This window comes from Triticum dicoccoides, chromosome 3B, assembly GCF_002162155.2.
Source record: "Triticum dicoccoides isolate Atlit2015 ecotype Zavitan chromosome 3B, WEW_v2.0, whole genome shotgun sequence".
Lineage (NCBI taxonomy): Eukaryota > Viridiplantae > Streptophyta > Magnoliopsida > Poales > Poaceae > Triticum > Triticum dicoccoides.
In genome coordinates this window covers 685489320-685507049 of record NC_041385.1, presented here as the reverse complement: position 1 = coordinate 685507049, position 17730 = coordinate 685489320, and the positions used below count along the sequence as shown (strand labels likewise).

Genomic DNA, 17730 nt, shown 5'->3' with positions numbered 1-17730 from the left:
TTTATATATTATAAAAAATGTTGTATATAAAAAAGGGTACCCCTGAAAAAAAGGGGTTAGCGATCTGGTATAGCCGCCGCCGACAGCCGAGGTTCCTCGCACAAAATTCAAGCGCTCAATTATTTCTTCTTCTCTCCCACGAAATCTGTGCCTAGGTCTTGTAGAGTAATTCTTCTCCTATTCACATCGGCGCTCTCATCGTCCTGGTCGTCAGGGAGGCACGGGCTAACCGGCACTGGGCAGGCTCCACCGCGACGGCGGCGGCTGATTGACCGGCACTCACAGCAGCAGAAGCACAGTGCGTGTTCCAAACTTTGTTAATCTTTTTCTCCATTTTAGTAGTACTTCCGATCTCTCCTGGTAATTGAGAATACGGTGTGATTCTTAGTTATTGATCGATTAGTTCATCCTAGGCTCTTACCAGTCGATCAAATTCAAGCAGTAATTTTGCAAATTTAGCGATCGTTCTAATTAACCTGGTGGTAGAGTCGTACCACGATCATCCGTAGCGCCATAATCAAAACCTTGGCGGCCAATCTGGCACACAGTTATTGGATGCAAATAAAAACCTTGCACGGAAGAAGTAGGCATGCATGGCAGTGCCTTTTTATTTCTTTGTGTGGTCATTGACCAATACACATAGAGTTTCTTTTAGAATTGAAATACCTTTTTGAGAGTACGCAAATTGCATGTCATAGTTTTTTATATATTAGAAAAAAAAAGAATTATAAGTACAAGGCGACTACCACTCGCCGTGAACAATAAGCGTAGCACAAGCTCACATCCGGCTAGTCAAACGGCAGCCACCCTGACAACACAAACTACAACACAAAATAGCCTACCCAAAACCGAGAACCTCGCCGCGTCTCGATCGACATCGTTCTCCTCCGAAGAACATCAGCTCCCGCCAAGCTTCTCTTGTTGACGCACCGTCCCCCTTGATGCCTAAGGAGGTGGCAAGAGATTGGCAGGACTCGATCAGACCCGAGGAAGGCGCCGTCTTGGATTCACCATCCGGAGAAGAACGATCAGGACAGCCTCGAACACCGGAGGAGCGCAAGATAGGAACTCCATGTCTCATGGCACGATGCTCCCAACAGAGGGACGATGTCGAAGACGCCACCATCGTACCGATCCAGCATCGAATCGAGTCTTTCGCCTGGAGACAACTACCAACACCAAAAGCGAGGGAAATGGCAACACACTCAGCGACGCCTGCAGGGAGGGGAACGATACCCACGGGTGCCATCATCGCCGACCCAGCCAAAACAGAACAAGATTTTCATTCATAATGTCGTGCATCTCCACTCCTCCAAGGTTGCAGACAGCACTGTCCAAGATGCCTCACATCGCAGTCACCATAGCAAATTGTCCTCAAAGTCGAGCAGCAATGGATCTCCCCCACCCACACTGCCGAGAGACTGCGACCTAGACCACCACCGGCAACTCAGACGAGCAGCAGCCACAACCAGCCATGCCATGTCAGGGCCAGATCCACCGCGTCGTCCTTCACACCCACACCAAGGATTGCCACTAGATCGGATCTAACCTGCAACACCGACCACACCCCGACACGAAACTCCCGAGGCAACATCGAGACGCCCCTCACATGGAGGCAGCCAACGGCCCGCTGCCCGCCAGGATCCTTGCTGGTCAGGCCTCCTCGGCGCCGCCACCTCCACGTCTAAGCTCGTGCCGCCGCCACGAGCAGTGCCAGCGCACCACCCTCCTCCATTGCCCCGCCGCGCTCCCCCCTTCGCCCCTTATCTCTTCACCACCGTCGGTTTCGTTACTTGTGGTATTCATTTAGAATCTTGTTGACCCTACTCGCTTACTCCTATTTTCCTTATTTCTTTTTCGACATAACTAATTAGCACTTTCTTGAAAGAACGGGGTTCTCTCTGGGGCACACCCTCTCTTCCTTTTTGAGAAAGATGGGCTTGTTTTTTGTTCAATAAGTTCTATTGCTTTGACACATTTAGTATATAACATAATGTATAATATATATATATATATATAAAAGTACTAAAGGCGGAGGGCATTCTGTTGTACAGCTACTTTGCTATAGTTAGAAAGGTAACCGGTAGGTGACTGTTAAATCACCGGGAACCACCGTCCCGTCGAGCTCCTCGTCGTGCTTCGACAGCCATCACCTCGAAATGCGCCGCCGGCCGCTCCACCACCATGGCTACCCTGGAGACGCCCGCTCCACGTGAAGGGAGGCCACCGAGGGGGCTCAGCCAGCACCGCCACCTTCATCGACCGAGTGCGGCCGCCAACCTCGGCGGCGGCAGCGGCCGGAGGGGAGGGGATCTGAGGGCCTCCTCGACCTAGGGTTTGGGAGGCCCCCGGAGCCGCACATCCAGGCGACCCAGGAGGCATGGGTGGCCAGATCCCGGCGCAGACTTTTTGACCAGAACTGAAATACTCGTGTATGTAATGCTGCACCCATGAGAGCGAGACATTTTTTTTGCAATTTCATTACTCTCCCATGTTCATCATGTCATTTACCCACAAATTGTCAGTTGTTTTATGTTACTATCGGAGGCTATTTCTCTTGTGATTTTTTAATAGTAGATGGAGTTGTATGATTTTGAAGAATATTTCTTTAACAAATTCAACTCATGCAAATTCACTCAAGTCTCCATGTGTACCGGAGTTTGCAACTGAACCGATCTCTGGTACTAGCTTCTTCCATGTGCACTAAAGTATCCAGCTCAACTGATTCAAGGGAGTGAATTGCAGAAACCATCGACATTAAAGGTTAGGGTCGCAGAAACGACACTTCTACAATTTTGTGCCAAAAAGCACTAATTCTGAAGCTAATTTTTTGCAGAAACACTAGTCGCCCATTTAGGCCGTTTTAAGCAAGATTATGATAGGTGGGTTCCGCTGGACAGGGATGCCATGGCAAAAAAAGTCAATTACATCCCGATACAATTTTATTTTGCAAAAGTACCTCGTCTCCCACCGGTCCGGTGGCGGACACTGGCGGCCATTCCCTCCCTATGCGTGGTCGGCACGGCTGTTGCTTGCTCCGGCGGCCCGGCATGGTCGAGGACAGACAAAAACGGCGAGGATCCGGCAGTGCTGTCCGTTAGGACGGCTGGGCAATGTAGCGCGGGTAGGGGTTCTTCTGGTGCTTGAGGGCCAGCTGTAGCTGTTTGCGCCGCCACGTGGTAGACAAGCGACCGTGCCCGCCGGATCCGGAGGGGCGAGGGGTGGAGGCCACGACGATGGCCCAATGTCTGGCTTGCGATAGCGGGGGCCCGATGCGGTCGAATCTGGGGGGAGGGAGGGGCGGCGGACCGGGGAAGGAGGGCGGCCACGTGAGCGCATACAGGCTTGTCAGCGGCGGGGGAAGTGGCTTCTGGTGGCGGGGCCTGCCGGGGCAGCGTGGTAAGTGAAGAGTTGTGCCAGGCAGGGCAGTGAGCATCCAAGGGGTTGGCTGTTCTCTTTTCTTTCTTTAAACAAATGACCTTATCCTCTTAGTTTATTTTACAGTTTAGTCCCTGCAATTTTGTCTATTTGCTATCCATTATGTCCTGTCATGTCACCCTGTCCGGTGGGACCCACTTGTCATAATCATGCTTAAAATGGCCTAAGCGGACGACTGGTGTTTTTTGCAAAAAAAAATAGCCTCGGAGTTAGAGGTTTCTGGCATAAAACTGTAGAAGTGTGGTTTCTGCAACCCTAGCCTTCAATGTCGATGGTTTCTGCGATTCACTCAATTCAAGTTGATGCGTAGTTGAACACTATAACAAATTAACCAGTCATCTATTTCTTCTTTTCTTTCATTCCAGACATTACGTGATCAGTCTTAATTTTTCCACAATACCTAAACGTCAGTCGCTTAAAAACCCAATTTAGGTTAGTCGATTTTCGCCAGAAGAAAGCAGGCGCCGGCGGAAGGGAAGAAGCCACCGGAGTGGAGGACGAAGCTCGCTGGCAAGCTAGCACATCATCTATCTTAGGGTGGGGGTGGGGTGGTGTTAGGTGGTGCAAGTTCGCCGGAGAAAAACCGGTCATCGCCAGGGCTAGAGGGATGTCCGGGGCGACCGAAGCACAGTGATGGGCGGTGGTTGAGGGAAGGGTGGGGCGGCCAGGCTGGCACGAGAGCGCCGCCGGTCGCGGGTGGCGGAGGACGGCGGCTAGGCCGGTGGTACCCGTGGCGGTTTCACCGAAGAAAATGAACCAGAGATGTGGCCGAAGGTTGAAGAGAACAATCTGGCTGCTCATTTTGCATCTGAGGAGGGTTGAAACGGATCGACTGACCCAAATTAATTTTTCAGTCAACGTACCCCTAGCTAGTCCCTACTTTTTCAGGCACAGCGCCTCCACTTTACGCAGCATGCTCCATGATTATGTACACACACACACGCCAAAATCATCCTTCAAAATCCACTTTCATTCATCAGTTTGAATGTTGACACTTGAGGACAACAATCGACACAATTACACCTTCATTCATCACTCCGAGTGTTGACACTGGGATTCCATTTATTTACATGATACTAATTTGCTATACTGGTATACATATCTATTGTATCTGACCAAGGTTTTGGTTACCAAATGAGGTAATTTTACCGAGGGGGACTGATAAATGTGGTTACCACGGTTACCGAGAAATACCGACAAATACCGAGAATATTTCGAGCGAATTTTATATTTGAATTTTGAATTCAAATAAGAAAATGAACGAATATTCAAACCAGAGACCTCTCAGAACAGGAACTAGGTTGCTACCAACATGCCATAACCAACTTTCATTGCATTAATTAGACCCTACATACCTTACTGTAAATCGAGTGTTTAAATTCAAAAATTTCAAAAAAATGGTATTTTTTGCTCGGTATGACGATTTACCGAGGGGCACGGAAATACGTGGTAACCATGGGAAATCTTGAAATTTCGACTGGTAACCAAAACCTTGTATCTGACACAACTCAGGCGGTGGTAAAAGAATAAATTTGATCTCAGGGCGAATACTATATTTAAAAGTATTTCACCCAGCTGACCCCTAATGTGCAGCGTCTGACAACAGGGTGCTGCACTCTACTGTTCAACGTCTAACACTCAGGCCCACACCTGTGCAGCGCCCGACAACTAGACGTTGCACTACACTGTGTAACACCTACCTGTAAGGAGCTGCACAGTAGAATGCACCGTCTAGCTGTCAGGCTCTGCACAAAAAGGCCAGCGGTGTGTGAATTATTTTTAAAAACAGTTTAGTTTGTGAAATACTTTTGCTTTAAGGTCAAATTTGTCAGTTTTGCCCGGAGGGGGAGGCGGTGGCGCAGGTCGTGGTGGTGGGGAATCCAGCTGTGTGCCCAACGGTGGCCACTTCGGCGAGGTACGGGAGGAGGTCGCGGTGGCAGCCGCCGCCTCACCATTTCCAGCGCAGGAGGAGGTTGTCACGGTGACAATCTACGTCCTCTCGCTGTTGAACAGCCTAATGACCTGTGTTCCCCGTGCGTACACCTTGCGTTTCATGCGCGGCTGTGTTTTGAGGGATTAGGATTTAGCAGGTGGTTTGAGATCGATGTGAGTTAGGGATGACGTATCAACACCACGACCCGTAGCGTCATGATGAAAACCTTGGCGGGGAATCTGGTACACGATTGTTGGATCCAAGTGAATCCACTGGATTCCATTCACTAATTTAGTCTTTGTCGCTTCTCACAAACAAAGGAGCTGACCCCCAATGGCGTCATCCTCTAGCTCTAGCTTCGCTCCCTGTGCTGGCCGATCCAATCTGTCTCCCAGGCAAGCACACCGAGGCAGGCTGGCCGTCGAGTCCAAAAACTTTGATTGATTTCCCGAGGAAGACAACGCACACATAGAGAAAACCAAGGGGAAATGCTGGAGATGGCCGTTGCCATGGCAGGAAGGCGAGAAGGTTATAAGTTGTAGCCCTCCACAAGGATTTGGGAAGGCGAGAGAGAGAAGATAGATAAAACTGAAGAGCGGTCACGTCCTCTTGTGTGGTAGCCCAGGGTGGAAGAAGCTGTCAAACAGGATGAAAGAGCCGAGTCGGTCGGAGGAGGCCGTATCAAGTTTTGAGACGAAGAAGCAATGTACGTGCATAAACTGTTCGTCGTGTTCGTTGCCTCTTTGCCTCTGTGTTTTTTGAACATGCATTTCTGTTTCGACAACATATCTCCCGTGTTGAGTCGCATGCATGCATGCAGCATTTTCCAGTATAGTATTGATCCACGTGCAAAAGGTTAAGAAAGCATCAGGCGAGGCAACATGTAAAATTTTGAGATTAGAACACAGCTAACTATGTCATGGAGATCGCACAAATGCAGAACATTCGCAGTAGACTCGACTGAACATAGCAGACCGAGCTAATCCAAATTTCGTTTCTTGGCCATCAGACGAGAAGAGCGAGGCTGCTGCTGCGGTTGCGGCACCGCCATTGTTGAGGGGAATGAAGCTTTGCAAGAAGGGGTGTCCCGGGTGCAGGCTGGATGAGATCAACAAGACCAAGACCGGCATCCCCTACCTCAACTTCTGCTACATCTGGATCGTCTGCCTCTGCTCTAGTAAGTGTAAACCACTCCATTTCGTTTGCGTTTCTTGGCTCTGCATGGGACGAACGTTTCTTACCTACTTGCTCTTTCATTTACAAAGAGCTACTGAACAAGTGGCACTCTATATTTCCATTGCATGGTTGTGGTCATATTTTATTAGCTATAAAAAATAAATTCGTCCGTCCAAAATATAAGCCCCTATGGATCGTGTAGCGACACCACCACCCCCGGGAACATGAGTCACTCCTCGGAGACAAGACTTTTGCTGAAAAAGCACATCACTCCATCATCCCCTAGGGAGGGGATTCAGCCATGCCGACAGTGGTTGCCGCCCAGATCCAACCAAGCTCTGCTTTTGGGGGACCTCTTCGATGACGCCTCCAAGATGGACAGAGACGCCCATGGACGCCTTCATCGATGATACTGACCCCCATCGGCCAAGGCTATCGCCCAGACCCGAAACCCTCCACCTCGACGAGCCCCTTGGGAGGACCGGAGGAGGCTTGAACACCGATGAACTCCAAACCAGCCATAAACACGCCCATGCCAGAAAGCCAGTGACAAACCATGCTAATAGGATGAGAGAGCATGCGTCGATGCCACCACATGCACCAAAACACCAAGGAGGCTAGCCACACCAGAGGCTACCTACATCGCCATAATCGAAATGTGCTTGCGGAGACGCCGGCAGAAAGTGCTCTTTGACCACCGAGGCTACCACCATTGAGCCCCGCCTCATGACCCCAAAACTCGCGCATTTCCCCTCCAAAGCACGTCGTCACGTGATCTAGATGACACCCAGATCTGCGATGTACAATTAATCCTTCGTCTAGCCGCCACAAGTGGTCGTCACACCGCCGAACAAAGAGGATCACTGCCGTCGACTCGGCAAGGGAACGCCGTCCCAGCCGATGTGCGCGTGTCCCCTGGCCAAGCGTTGTCGCCGCCTTTGGCTCACACAACCACGCATACATGCTGTATCGAGCCCAGTCGCCTTGTCCAGGCGAGGTTCTGCAGCAGCGTCACACTCACGCTAGCTTGGGGCCAAATGTGTCTGGACCTGGCCTACCCTCGCCGCCGCCTCACACCAGTCGCTGCTGACCGCCGAGTCGGACACTGCTGACCAGGATTAGGCCCCTAATCAACACCATCATATCAAAGCAAGAATGCCTTGTCGTCACCGTCATCGTGAGCCCATTGGCTCATTCGGGCGGCGAGGAAGGGAAAAGAAGCGGGGAAAGGAAAGGTGGAAGCTAGGGTTCCCAATCGCCCCAGAGGAAGCGACGCAGGGCAGAGCAGCTAGCCCGTTGGCGGCCTATATGTCTTACTCTTTCTTAAGTACTGACTGATGATCTACTCCGTCCGAAAATAGTTGTCATCAAAATGAATAAAGAAAGATGTATCTCGAACTAAAATACGTCTAGATACATCCCCTTTTATCCATTTTGATGACAAGTATTTCCGGACGGAGGGAGTATGTACTAGCATATCTCTCATACTTAAAAATATTTATGGTTTGGTCTTATGTTATTTTTTTTCGTCCGACCTCCCACTCCACCTCCCCTGTCGGTTTTGCTTATTATTTTCGACCGGCTTCCCTCCAAAACTGCCCTAACCGTCCCAATTCCGATTCACATAGCAAATAAAATGATGGTTTGTTTGATCGGCACCTAAAATCCAACTTTAATATGTAATCACATTAATTAACAATAGTAAATCATGGTGATTGCGGAAGTATTTGTTCCATATTGCAATGCACGGGCAATTATCTTGCGTGTGTGTGTGTGTCTTGGAAATTTATAAATTTGCTGGGTACTCGAAAAATCAACTTTCTAAACTCGGTTTCTTATAACGAGCTAAAAATATCAGCTTTCTTGAGGTAATCCAGCCGAGCTCTCTCCCTAAAAAAAAGACCTCAGATCAAAGATGGGGGCATCATCCCTAAAATGTTTTTTCCGGTCGTTGGCAAATACGACGACAATGTCAGCGATAGAGGTGAGAGGGACATGTTGACACTGAACTGATCGATGTAAACAAGGCAAGGAAGAAAATCAACTGATGTCCTTGCGTACTGAAGGCGATGCTAAGAAGTATTGACATGTCTAAAGTTCCTTACTAGTATTGCAGGTGTATCAGCACTGTGCCCAATAGTGTCAAGTTGTGAGGAACTGAGGTTGCTCTCATGATGAAGCGGTTAATTAAGAGTCATGTCTTTGTTTGTTTTTTTGGATGGACGACGCTGAACTTTGTGTAGATGGACGACGCTGAACGGTGCCCAATAGAGTCTGAACTAAGTGTATGTTCTCATGTTAGTCGTGTCAGTCAGTTTGTGTGTATCGATGAGAAAATAAATACCAACGTAAAGATAAACACACAACAATTAAGTTAAGAGAGTGTGTGTGTGTTTAGTCTATATGCCCAAAACTACTAGTCCGGGCGATGGGTCGGGTCTGGTCGGCGAGTACAGTAGTGTCTTAGGCCATATACAATGCAAGGTGTTTACGAAAACAAATTGGTTATTTTTTCAAGCATCGGTGCTTATTTGTAAGCATATGCTCTTACTTAGGAACCTCTGACATCGAAATAAGCATCGGAGAAAAATAATAATTTAATTTTACAAACACTTTTCTAAACACCTTGCATTTTCATGGTCTTAGTTTTGTATACCGTGTGTCGGCATGCACACAAGGATTTGTCCTTGTAGTATTATGTACTCCCTCTGTAAACTAATATAAAAGCGTTTAGATAACTATTTAATTATTTAAACGCTCTTATATTAGTTTACAGAGGAAGTAGGTAGTAGTACATGTCGTTACTGTCTCTTGATCGGCCTGGAAAGGACTTTAGGAGGTAGTCCCAAACATATGTCCTTACCATTTAATTCATGGTTTTTTCCTATACTCTTACAATTTATTTATATAAATCATATATTTATCACCTTCTTAAACAAATTTGAATATGTCCCTCTTGTTTGTTTTTGTTCAACTACATCAAACTAGGTCAACGCTCCCAAACTAATACCTTGTTTTCTTTTTGTCTTTCCAGCATTCATTGTTCCCCCAAACTAATACCTTGTTTTATTTTTTTTCTTTCCAGCACTACCAATTCATTCATTGTTCCCCAAACTAATACCTTGTTTTCTTTTTGTCTTTCCAGCACTACCAATTCATTCATTGTTCCCCTATCTATACTTTATGGTACGCAGAGATGTTGTTATAGTTCACAACATTTATCTTAATGATATTCAGTGAAGTTATTGTTTAAATTCTTACGCCTAATGCCGACTAATTGTATGCTGAATTTTGCTATGGTGCAATAGATTAGAGACTTGAAAGTCGCAAAGCAAGAACAAGATATCGGGTTCTATGCTGGTTTTGTCGGTGAGCATTGCCCCTTCTCATGGTTTGACAACAAAGGAAGAAACAAGAAGGAAATGAAATACAAGTACACTAAGTAGAGTAGTAGACTTTGATAGCCTTACGTGACAACGATTATTTTCGATTAATAATGACTGACATTATACTCTGTGTGTTTAGGGGCTACTTACTTCCTTGCAAGAACTATTAGTGCTGTGCCATGGGGCATGTTTGCTGACAAATATGGGAGGAAGCCTTGCATTGTGATCAGTATCCTCTCAGTGTATGGCAGATTCATGCATAGTTTGGAAATATATTTCTCTACGATCAATTAAATCGAAGTAAATCTTATTCTACTTCTATTTCAGGATCATATTTAACACCCTGTTCGGCCTTAGCACGACTTACTGGATGGCAATTGTAACTAGGGGGCTACTTGGGTTACTTTGTGGTATACTAGGACCAATCAAGGTAATTTATTGATTGTGTAGTTACTATGATTAACTAAGCGAATGATACTTAGTTGTTGAACTCTCATGGTTGTGTATGCATTCCCTAGGCCTATGCTTCGGAAGTCTGCAGGATAGAGCACCAAACTCTTGGAATTTCTCTGGTAAGAATTGTTCATCTTTTTTTTAAGAAACCACCAAGAGCCCTAGCTATTCATTAAGAGGAAATACGGGAGAGTCCGGACCCCAAAACCACACAATCCTCGATAATTAAAACTTGATGAAACCACACAAACCCTATCTAAAACTAGGTATGTAGCAACGCCAACCAACCACAACCACAACTTCTTCACCGATGGGGAGAGAAGCCAAAACCAAAAGGAAGCAGACATGAACCCTTCCACCATCATAGAAGATGGCAAGCCCTGACACCCCTGCCAATGTAGATCACACACCCTACTATATCCAAAGGTGATGATCTTCCACCAATATTGCCTTGCCTGCCACAAAGGTTTGCCACTCAAAAACAATGTCTCCAAGAAGTACATCACATTGATCATGACGCTACTATTCAAATCGGCGAAGTCAGGTTTGGAATATTTCACCAGAAAAGAGACCCCAATGGGTGGATGAGCATCAAGTCCATGACAATCACATCAGGTGCCACAATCATTACTGGGTTGTTGCAAGGGTAGTCTGCCACACCACTCACTAGAGGCACCACCTCGCTCTTCCTAGCAAAAGGCGTACCCGGTGAAGAGTTGCCTCCCACCCCCATACCATCACACCAGATATACGCTCCAAAGTGGCCTAGCAAACCGCCGAGGGTGTTTCCACCTTGAGTTCATTCGCTCACACTCAAAATGCAACATTGCACACTCTACACGTCCTACAACCCAAACTGTGTATGAAGACTACCCGCGGACCTTGATTGTCAATTAAGACCTAGGTTTGACTCCTTATCCATGTGTGTTAACCTATCCTATGAGCCGGGTGGATGACCCCAATGCCCATAAAGCCGAGAGACACCACCATACAGTGAGGAGCCATGGCACTACTTCCTGGATCCACTATCATATTGAGTGGGCCTTTTCATAGTGAAACTGTGTTGCCCTGGAATCTTCGTCTCCTACCAGCGAGGTCTCATCCAACAACACCTTCATGTATCCCACCCGTTACAAATCTGGATGGGTGGGGCCAAGCTCGCTCGCTCCAAATCCAAAAGTGTTGGAGGATCCCCATGTTGGTACATAGTGGAACACTAGGAGGGGAGGTATCCAAGTCCATAGAGGAAAGCACACTACCAAGGGCCCATAAATGTCACACCACCGACATCCACACCACTCACCATGCAACGTTGCTCCTATATAACCCTCAGTTCTTAGCTACACACCGATGGCCTCGCCTCCCACTCTGCCCCCCATGACTATGAGGAGACACCATCTGGTAATTCAGGGCCACCATCCTAGCTCGCCGGCTCTACCATGCGAAAAGTGTTGGGTAGAGCCCCACCCCTTGGGAAGACTAAGACTATCACCGATGCCATTGAGGGCAGCGACAATGGTAGCGAGGGTCTATCATGGGGAGGCCAGTGGTGTTGGAGGGGGGTCGCCCATGTTCGCCCCAAGCGAGCTTAACAGGTTTGGGGGTTGCAAAAATGTTGTGATTCCGAATAGTTTGCCTTTTTGTTTTGTGTTTCTGGTTGTCTGTTTTTATTTACTTGAAGGCTTAGATTATAATGCTTATATCATTGTAAACAACTGTACACTTATGTGCGACACTATATGTAGGTTACATCTTCGCGAGCAATAGCTTTTGTTATTGGACCAGCCATCGGAGGATTTCTTTCCGAGGTGAGGATCAATCCACTTTCAGTAGAAATATGGAAATGAAAAAAATTCTTGTGTAGTTAATGTTGCATTTTAACAAGTTTATCAAACTAACGACAAGTTAGATCCAGGAGCATAGAGCAGATGTTGAATATGGCAGTCCTAGAAGGTCATTGCTACATAACTCATTAATTAAGAGGCTACAAATGTATGTAGCCATAATATATAACTTAAAATAATAGATAATATACTAGTTGGTGCAAAAATGTCAACACCCACAAATAAGAAACACCGCTCTCCCAGTCGTCCACATGGGACCCATGAGAAACTATGGCTTCCCCTAGCAAGCCATTGTATCCTCTCACCTTCACTCATGAGACCGTCACGCACATGGACTCTCCTTCCTTGTCTTTCTTCCTCATTGGTCGTGTGAGGGAGATGCGTGGAGATAAGGATGTGAGGCTACCAATCAGCGCAACGCTTACGGATCATAAAGGCGACCATGACATGAGCATCCATTAATAGGTAGTGGAGAACGCAATGGTTCTGTGATTTCGGCAGATGGTGGCAATGACATGTTTTTGTAGGTTGCAGCGTAGGGTGTGTCTTGTGTTGGTTGGCTCCTTCTAGTTTAATTGAATTTTTGTACTTCTCATATCAAGGCCCTTCAACAAGACATTTGGCAATCTCATATGTGTACCCTTTAGTCAGCATCAACTTGCGTTTGGGTAACTTGCGTCATCCACTAGGCAGATCGCGGAGTGATAATGGCAATTATCAAATGAGAGAGTGCTAGTTAAGACATGGAGTGGTGGTATAGTCTTTGATTGGATCCAATCCAACAATGGTGGCATTGAGGTCTCAATCGGCAATTCATGTACTCCCTCCGATCCATATTACTTGTCATTCAGACTAATGTATCTAGCACTAAAATACATCTAGATACATCCGTTTGAGCGACAAATAATATGGATAGGAGGGAGTACTCGCTATCTAGGTGAAAATCTAGGCTTGGCTATTTAGACCGACTAGATGGCACTCTTCAACATTTTCTACCTGAAGGTGTGACTATGGGGTACCGATACATGATTCTTGGATGAAAATCTAGACAATGTCAGTCATATCCCTTGACAAAGTTATCTCTTTGAAACTATGCTCCTCTACTCATTAATGTTTAGAATTTCTTGTGTGCGAAGAATCTCTTGGTAGCTCCCGATGTATGGGTAACAAGGAACTTGCTTTGGCATGTATTTGTGTTCGGCAATATGCCATGATGTGTTTTTTCTCATTTGTTTTTTAGTTTGTGAGGTTTCTAATTGTGGCTATATGTCTCCTTGGTTGATCTCAAACTTCCATATCATGGTTTCATAATGAAAATTGCAAGGTTCAGAAATGCTTTATTCTAAGTGGGATTTAGCTGAATTCATATTTAATGATTTAAAGTAATAACCGTTTGGAAGGATGAACATATCCTCTCCCTTTCGAGACTTTACTCATGTACACTAACTGGCATTGAGAATTCTCTATCGTGTATCAGCCTGCAAAGAAGTATCCCAATATTTTTTCGGAGAAATCCATATTTGGAAGGTAAATTATTACTCATACTATTACAATGATATAAATATTTGCATCATTTAGACCAAGATAACCTTTCAGTTACATGTACCTTTAGGTTTCCATACTTCCTCCCTTGCTTCCTTATATCAGTTCTAGCAGCAGGAGCATGTGTTGCGTGCATTTGGCTTCCGGTATGCCCCTTGCCCTGTACATCTCTCTATGATACATTCTCTCCCTTGAATTCCTACTTAAAAAATTATTTTTTTTAGGAAACTTTGCACATGCACCATGATGACAATGTAGAAGCCATTGATACAATGGAGGCACAAGTTGTTGATCCAAACTTAGTAAATGTGAAAGGTATACAATCTAGATCAGGGAGATTCACATCTACAATGAGCCTGTTAAAGAACTGGCAATTGATGTCAGCAATTACCCTCTACTGTGTGTTTTCTCTCTATGATACCGCTTATATCGAGGTAAATCTATATTTATGTATCTTCAACATATTCAACAACATTTCAATATGAAAAGATGCAAGTGCTAATATTATATATACTATAGCTAACCATTCAATTGCGGAACTCAAGAAACTTCACGTGTTCATTGTCTATGTAAATTCCATGTTCAGATATTTTCACTGTGGGCTGTGAGCAGCAGAAAATACCGGGGACTAAATTTTACATCTGAGGATGTTGGTACTGTGCTAGCTATCTCGGGTATGTGTAGTTTCTTTGCATTGTATAGTATGTTGATTGTGGGAGAGACATAGTCAGCAAAAAAATGCGTACATAAGTAAACTGACTACTTTACACATTATATGTAGTTGTTGTTTTGAATTCTTTACCTTATGATCATCTTCGCTTGATATTGTAGGTATTGGTATTTTTGTATATCAACTCGTGATTTATCCATTCCTTGCCAAGTATGCTGGGTTAATCAAGCCATTCCGTTCTGCAGCGGTATGTGAGAAGAACATTTTATGTTGAGATACTTTTGTAATATCACAAAACTATTGTACAATACTAAATGCATGTTTGTTTTTCCAGGTATTATCTATACTACTTGTTGCAACATATCCATTCATAGCCAACCTATATGGTGTGGAGCTCAAAGTACTCATCAATATAGCTTCGCTTCTAAAAAATATGTTTGCAGTAAGTTCACTTTTATGATCAAAGCAAAACTATTAATATATTATTATTTTTTATTCTTCATTGAAAGTGAAAGTACAAACTAGGGGTGTTCATCGTTGGGTTAAAAAAATACATACAAACCCATCCTATAAATATATTTTAGTTACCCTACTAAACAAATATTTTTGGTTCTATACGTGTATGTATAGTATAAAAAAGTAAGACATGAGGTAGGGGTGAAAGCTTTGATCTTTTTAAACCAAAATCTTATGCAAACATGTTGATCATCTTGGTGCAGATGTAAGAAGATCAACCATATTTCCCTTTTCAAAAAGAAAAATAATAATTTGTTGATTACAATTTTTGGGAGGTTTGGAGAATCCATATTCAAGCACCCTCGTACAAATGAAATAAAATTACCCTTATAGAAACAAGGACGGTGGAAAGTGACTTAATAGATAATCTATCGTGAACATATTTTCATGTGTATCTTAAATGAAACAGGCAACGATTACGACTGCGTGCAATATTCTGCAGAACACTGTGGTGGTATGTATAACTATCATATATACCTGCAATTGTATTAGCCTCATGGCATTTTCTTTGACCCACTTTCGCTATGTTCTAACTTCTTTGATGGAAAATGTATAGAGGCAAGAACAAAGGGGTGTTGCAAATGGTATCAGTGTTACTTTGATGTCAATCTTCAAAGCAGTAGGTCCAGCAGCAGCAGGAGTTCTGTAAGTACAATGTTTCTTTTCTTTTGTGAGTAGAAATCCCTCTAGTTCCTTCTTTGCTAAGTGTGTTTCCTAGCCAATTAACTTATTTCTTTTCTTTTTGTAGGTTTTCATGGGCTCAGAAGAACACAACGGGGTTGTTCTTACCAGGTAAACACACTCTTTTCCAATCAATACTAATTGCATTTACCTTTGCTTTAACCTGAATGGAATCGGGTACATATTATCAGGCAATATACTTATTTTATTTATCATGTGACATACAGGTGACCAGATCCTTTTCATCTTCTTGAATATGGTGGCAATAATCGGACTCTTGATGACGTTCAAGCCATTTTTTTCACTGCCGAGTGCGACAAAATAATGACCCCACTATTATGTATATTTAGAAGGTGTTTGGTTCGCCATTGTTAACGTGAAAATAACAAGAATCTCATTATAGGATGATCATTGAATGTTATCAATGTTAAAGCAAAGCTTTACTACATATTCACAAAGGACATCAACGCTAGCTAGTACATGATCCACCCAGGTACAATAGTCACCAGGATTCATATGGCACAAAGTTGGTCCATCTCAGAGGCCAAAACATTGGGACCTCTACGACAAGGAATAACAAAACATGAGGCAAACCAAAGTTTCAACTGGACCTTAAGGTTTTAATTTGAGTAGCCACTGGGTATGAGTCCAATATCTTCTATTATGAGCATCCATCCCACCACGTTGCGAATTGCATTGATGGATGTCACCGTGTTGATTGCTTCCTCCATGACGCATAACTCAACTATGAATGGGTCATGGACAAACTCCCGGCAGTCTTCTCTCGTCTCAATCACGACACCAGAGTGATCCTTCGCCACAACAGTCTATCCACTATTTGTTTCGTCCCATCAACATTGATCTTCAACGTTTGAGCATAAGTGCCTCCATTTTATCCTGATGCTCATTATTTGCTTGCACACGGGTATGGAAAAATCTCCAAGGCTTCTGCACATGAACATCTCACTTGGTATGCAATCTCAGTGACTATTGCTCCTTTGATGCCGCCAGGCAACCACATATGCGTAATTTCCAATGTTGCACACAACTAGCTTAAAAACCCTATATGGATTAACAACCCTCAAAAACCTATATGGAATAACAGCTTTGAGTGGAGCTGTTGAGACCATCACGTTGACCCATGATATGTCCACGGGCACTAGGAACGATCCCCATGTGTCCATCCTTACAATGATACATAGAGGGGGGGGGGGGTTGCACGGACGTCTTTGTGTCTAGACATGTCCGAACTGTCTGTCTAAATATACAAGGAAAGTTTTGAGGAGCGCCCTTAGAGGTTCTCTATAATCTCACTCGAGGGGAGATTTGATGCCACTTGTGGCTGTCGACACAAGATTCGGACTTATGTTTCACTATAAACACTAAAGTTTGAGTGGAGAGGGATAATTCAGTCCAAAAAAACTATATGGTATGTGTGTTTGTTTGTGAGTCTTCATTGTTCTGTATGCTTAATCTTTTTGTGTTTTTATCTTAGTTTATATTGTTTCTTGTTTCCTTCATAATTATTAGATAAAACATGCCTTCTGGGTGTCTTTTCGAAAAAGCGGTGATGACTCGATGACAAAATTCTACATTGAGACAGTTGGTTTTATCGGGGAAGATGACCCCCATGGTTGTAGCATCGTTGTCCTGCAGGGTTCGGTCGTAATATGTGAGGGGCAGGTGTCTCTTTTTTGCAAAAAGGCCAAAGCTCATGTATTAATTAGCACAAACCCTTACAAAATTACAAAAAAGGAAAATACATCCAAATACTTGGGGGTGATGCAACCTTCTTCCTGGTGCATCTACCTGCGGCACACCATGAGCAAGCCCGTTGTCAGCTCTGGGCCTTCGTCTCAGCGGAGCAAACTTGTTTAAACCCAGAAGATTGAAGAAGCAATAGCCTGGAAGTTGTCATTGTGGACTAGACGCCGACGCCTACGATTTGCGTATCAGATAGACGTCCTGTAGAAGAAAATGACAAAGAGGGCCAGTAGAACGCCCCAATTTTGGCAAGACAGAGTCAGGACTATAAACCTCACATGCCCTCTGATGACGACCGAGATTGACTAACCTTTGTCGATCAGAACT

The 17730-nt window shown here is 44.7% G+C and overlaps 1 protein-coding gene across 1 annotated transcript; it reads left to right on the top strand.

The window, feature by feature from the left end:
• The first annotated feature begins 91 nt into the window (after positions 1 to 91).
• On the top strand, positions 92 to 16205 carry LOC119277849 (probable peptide/nitrate transporter At3g43790). Its single transcript, XM_037559180.1, has 18 exons — positions 92 to 298; positions 6381 to 6548; positions 9693 to 9733; positions 9856 to 9916; positions 10073 to 10175; positions 10261 to 10363; positions 10452 to 10505; positions 12132 to 12194; positions 13708 to 13757; positions 13843 to 13918; positions 13997 to 14206; positions 14359 to 14446; positions 14604 to 14689; positions 14777 to 14884; positions 15368 to 15412; positions 15515 to 15603; positions 15707 to 15750; positions 15867 to 16205. Exons 2-18 carry the CDS (start codon positions 6434 to 6436, stop codon positions 15962 to 15964), a joined length of 1434 nt encoding a protein of 477 aa, XP_037415077.1. The 5' UTR covers positions 92 to 298; positions 6381 to 6433; the 3' UTR covers positions 15965 to 16205.
• The last annotated feature ends 1525 nt before the right edge of the window (positions 16206 to 17730 follow it).